The following is a 4,923-nucleotide window of genomic DNA, read 5'->3' as shown; positions in this document are numbered from 1 at the left end:
GGCCTGCAGCAGAAAGGGCACAGTAACTCCCCGGTGCAGAGTGCCCGTGGGCCTGCTTTATAAAGAGCAGGGTTCTCAACGTCCTAATGTTGAGACCCTTTCATTCACATTGAGGTGACCCCCAACCTTAAAATTATTTCGCTGCTACTTCCTAACTGTATTTTTCTACTGTTATGAATCATAAATACCTGATATGCAGGGTATCTGATATGTGTGTGACCCATTGGAAAGGGTTGTCCGGCAACTTCCAAAGAGTCGTGCCTCATGGGTTGAGAACCCTGACCTCTAAAGCCTAGACGTCTGAGAAGGTTGTTCTCTGCAGATGGGAAAGTGTGAGAGCGGAGAAAGAGCTCTGGAAAGGTGGAGAGAAGGGCGGAGACTAGCCGAGCTTCAAGTGTGATGGAGGCAGTTATGCCCTCAGCCTCTTTCAGAGAAAGTATGTTTGCATCAGTGGTGCTTAGGGCTCCCGCTCTGCTCCAACCAGACTGTGAGACTAAGAAAGAGGAACTTCCTTTGTAAGCATTAACTGTGGAATCCTATGCGGGCCCAGGGATCCACCCCGGGCAGGGTGCAGCCTAGATGTCCAGGGCCCTGGGGAGGTGGGGGGGCTCAGAATTGCAGGTGGAGCCAGGATCCCCGTTAGGGGCAGGGTGAGCCCTAGATGCCCAGGCCTACAGATGGAGCCAAACAAAGCTCTGTTGGTCATTGTCAAAGTGAAGCGTGTTCCAGAATAATTATCATCCCCTACCTCTCTACTTTTCAATCAATCAATGACGGCAAATAAAAACACTGTGTAAGAGTGTTGAGTGTGGTCCTGTGATGGTCATCACAAGCCACATTACTTACCTCTGTGATTGGCCAATGCGCCGGGCATTGATTGGCTACCAGTGGCCTTGGCTCTGCACACCTGCTGACTGTTGCCTTCTTCCCGCCGCAGATTGAGTGGGGAGCTTGCGCCCTCGTTCTCACGGGGAACACCGTCATCTTCGCGACTATCCTGGGCTTCTTCCTGGTCTTTGGGAGCAACGATGACTTCAGCTGGCAGCAGTGGTGAGCGGAGCCACCGGACTGTTGTCACATGGACTTCCGCGCACAGGAGATGGGGACCGTGAGGCTGAATTGTCCCCAGCGCTCCCTTCTCACTCTCGTACGCCTGCTGTTTCCACGGGGACTTGCTAAGGATTAAAAGGATTTTCTCTTTTGGAAAAGCTTGACTGGTTTTCCCCACTTCTCTAGACTGTGCTTTCCATGGTATCCTGCTGAATCTAAAATACTTATGTGTTTTCCCTGTTCGGTTGTTTTTAAATCAGTATGCAATGTTAAATCTTTTTCGGATGTAATAACCATTTGCATTGGTTCAGGAATTCAGAACTTCTGGCTGTATTACGGGCTAAAGTTCATATTTTTCTCTAAAAATCAGTTAATCCATTATAAATATTATATATGTAAGTAAGTTTTCATTCAGTCAGGATGACGTCACTTGCGGGTGAATGCAAGCATTCAGAGTGTTCACATACCGTATACACTATTTACTCAATGCAAAGACCGCTGCATTTATACCTCAGGGGGGCGAGTAACACCGCCCATGGGGCGAGTAACACCGCCCATGCCCTCCAGAAGGGTTGCTGGTTTTGTGAATGGAGAATAATTTTATGGGATTGCTACAAAAGAGTGTTTTTCTCTTCGGTTGTTCGGGTTTATGTTAAACTTTAAGGTACAAGTGTGACAACAAGCCAAATTCGTGTTTGTTACGGTCAAAGCCAGTGAGGAAAACAAAGCTGGAGTTCCGCTGTTTGAGTGCCGCTTTGTAAGCGACGGGTCCCGTGGCTTGGAGGGGACGTGGACATGCAAGGGACAGTTGTGTGTTTGCACTGTAGATGCTCAAAAACTTCCCCCGCCCCCTCCTTTTAACTTATTTTGTACATTGTATATATTAAGTCAGAGAACTTTTCAAATATAGTTTAATAGCATTAGAAACATTTGACTCCTAGGAAAACAACTGCTTTGCCATACATTCAGAGCGCCTCCCCCTCAAGGCCTTGCTGCCATTCACAGGTGACTTGTTAGTCTTGCAGGTAAGACAGGGACAGTTGTGGGACTCAGGCCGTGATAAGAGCAGTCTCTTGAGGTCAGAGACTGTGTGTTTCTTTCTGTTTTTTTGTAACTATCAAGTCTGTCCCTGAACTAGCTCTTGTAGACCAGGCTGGCCTTGAACTCAACAAGGATCCGCCTGTCTCTGCCCCCAGAGTGCTGGGATTAAAGGCGTGTGCCACCACTATCCGGCTCTGTGTGTGTGTGTGTGTGTGTGTGTGTGTGTGTGTGTATTTCAAAACCACTGAAGGCAGGCTTCCTGGCACCTTTTCCCTGAGGTCTGGCCTCATCATGATAGACTTGCTGTTGTAAAGGTATTTATTGTACAGATTAATACAGAGTTGAAAAATCCAGCTGTGTCCCAGCTTCAAACTTAAATCCAACCAAAAACATCCCAAAGTGGGCTGACCAAATTGTAGTGATTATTTGCATCTTCGATTCTCAGTACTTAATTCAAAAGCTGGCTCTGAAAATGTTCGCATCGGTCGGCAGTATTTGGTGAGGACATTTGTATGTTTCTCCAGTCTGCTGATAGCAAAGGAAGTGTTCTGCCTTTAGCCGAAAATGGGTAACCATGACAACTGTCTTTTGTTGTTTTCTAGAATTTTATTTCTCAAAAAAAAAAAAAGGAACATATACGAAATTTGTTCAGTGTTTTCCTAAAGATGCCCAAAGCGGCAGTTTTGTTCTGTTTGCCCTGACCCTTGGCTGCGAGGTGGGGAGCTGCGTGAAGTGTGCAAATGTAGCCGTGCCATTTGTGGGTTAGACCAAACGTGGCTCGCTGAGGAGCGCTGATGGAGGGCTGTGTGTGTGTGTGTGTCCGCGCGCGCCCATGTGTCTGTGCCCGTGCGCGCGATCACGGTTAGAACTCTGCCTGTCACCAGGGTGGAGAGGGAAGTTCCTTCCCAGGCCCCTCCCCATTCTCTGTTCCTTCGCCAATGCCACGCGTGCGCTTGGCCGTAGACCCCTTTCTATCAGCCGCATATTCTTTCTGGGTACTAATTTTGCTGGCAGCATTGTGTGTCGGACTTTGACACTGGCTTGACATCAGTCCCATCTCTGATTTCTGGGCTAGTTACTCGAGAGTTTTTCATGAATATGCACCAACACAACATTGCCATTCTGCTGTGGAGAGAAAGAAAACTTTTGATGATGAAATAATAAAGATTTTAAATATCCATTTTAGCTTGTGGGTGCTTTCATAACAAAAGTCCAGTCTAACCATCCAGTCTCTGAAGGGCACTAACCAGCTAACCATTTACTATCTTCTCTGGTGCTGAGGCCCATAGCCCATAGCCTCAGCACTAGAGAAGCTGAGAAGAGAGGATCGGGAGTCCAAGGTTACACAGGGCCAGGTGGGACCCTGTCTAAAACAGTAAAGAAATAAAAACTAGGAAGCAAGCATGCTAGCAGATCGAACCTGCTGCGGAAAGTGAAACCATAGTAACAAGGGTGCCATGAGGCTCTGTGGTCTTGAGTGGTGATAAGGGGCTGGCCCTGTGCCATATTTGCATCGCGTGCTGGGAGACTTGGTGAGTGCCGGTTACTGTTACCCGGTCTGTGCGTTAGCCCCTAGGGCACTTTGCCATGGCTTCCTTCGGTGAGAAATTCCAATTCCTGTTTTCCTCCACACAAGCGCGTGTTGTCCTCTGGTAAAGACAGGAACTCCTGTTGGAGGAACTATGTCGGCTGGGGATGCGGTGCTGGGTATAGAACGCTTGCCTCACTGAACCCAACCAGGGTAGATGAAGTTAATCTTCTTGAAAAGGTAGCTAGCTCTGGCTTTATTTTAACCATTAGACAGACACACGAAGGAGATCATACACTTGCACTTTTTTCCATTGGTTATTAAGGACTACAGGGGAGGCTCTGTGAGTCAAGCCACGAACAACCTGAGTTTAATGCCAGGGACACACATGGGGCAAGGAGGGAACCAGCTCCTGCGAGTTGTCCTCTGACCTCTACACAACCGCCGTGGCACACTTTGATTCCCCCCTCACACACACACACAGTCATCTTTAAAAATTACAAACCAGCAAGATGGTTCATCGAGTAAAGACTGACAGTCTGAGTTCAAAACCAATGCGGTGGGAGTGAACTGGAGCCTGGGGAGATTGCTCAGAGGTTAAGAGCGCTTGTCGCTCTCGTCGAGGACTGGGTTCGGTTCTCAGCACCCACTTGAGGGCTCATAACCATTCATACCATCCATATTAACAGTTCCGGGGATCTGACACCCCCTTCCACCTCTGTGGGCACCAGTGAGCCAGCACTGTGCATACACAAATGTAGGCAAAACACTCACACACATAAACCTTCAAAAAAAAAAAAAGAGTTTTTAAGGGAGAGAGACCCAACTCCCTCAGGCTGTCCTCTGATGTCCAGATGTCCACTGTTACGATATGCCACATACACCAATAACACAATTTCAACTTTTTTTCTCCTTTTAAATGGCTACAGCCTGTATTTGGGGACAGATTATGTTTCTGCTGCCTTAAAATTGGCCCTCGCACTCCCATTGCATAATGCCCTGTAAATGTAGCTGTGGCTTAAGAATAAGCATAGGACAGATTCAACGCAATGCCCAGCAAAATCCCAGCAAAATTCTTCAAAGACTTCAAAAGAATGGTACTCAACCCCATGTGGAAAAGCAAAAAACCCAAGATAGCCAAAACAATCCTGTACAATAAAAGAACATCTGGAGGCATTACAATCCCTGACTTCAAACTCTACTACAGAGCTACAGTGCTGAAAACAGCCTGGTACTGGCATAAGAACAGACAGGAAGACCAAAGGAACCAAATAGAAGACTTAGATATCAATCCACACATCTTT

General features: G+C 47.3%; 1 protein-coding gene across 1 annotated transcript in view; it reads left to right on the top strand.

Moving 5' to 3' along the window:
• Positions 1 to 3,271, top strand: part of Leprotl1 (leptin receptor overlapping transcript like 1) — a 15,217-nt gene extending 11,946 nt beyond the window's left edge. Inside the window, exon 4 of the mRNA XM_005362519.3 lies at positions 938 to 3,271. Within this exon, the coding sequence (XP_005362576.1) occupies positions 938 to 1,054 (117 nt within the window). The 3' untranslated portion in view covers positions 1,055 to 3,271. The remainder of the gene's footprint in view (positions 1 to 937) is intronic.
• Positions 3,272 to 4,923: the final 1,652 nt, after the last annotated feature.

This window comes from Microtus ochrogaster, linkage group LG7_11 (genome assembly GCF_000317375.1).
Source record: "Microtus ochrogaster isolate Prairie Vole_2 linkage group LG7_11, MicOch1.0, whole genome shotgun sequence".
Taxonomy (NCBI): Eukaryota; Metazoa; Chordata; class Mammalia; order Rodentia; family Cricetidae; genus Microtus; species Microtus ochrogaster.
This window is presented reverse-complemented; position numbering and strand designations above follow the sequence as displayed.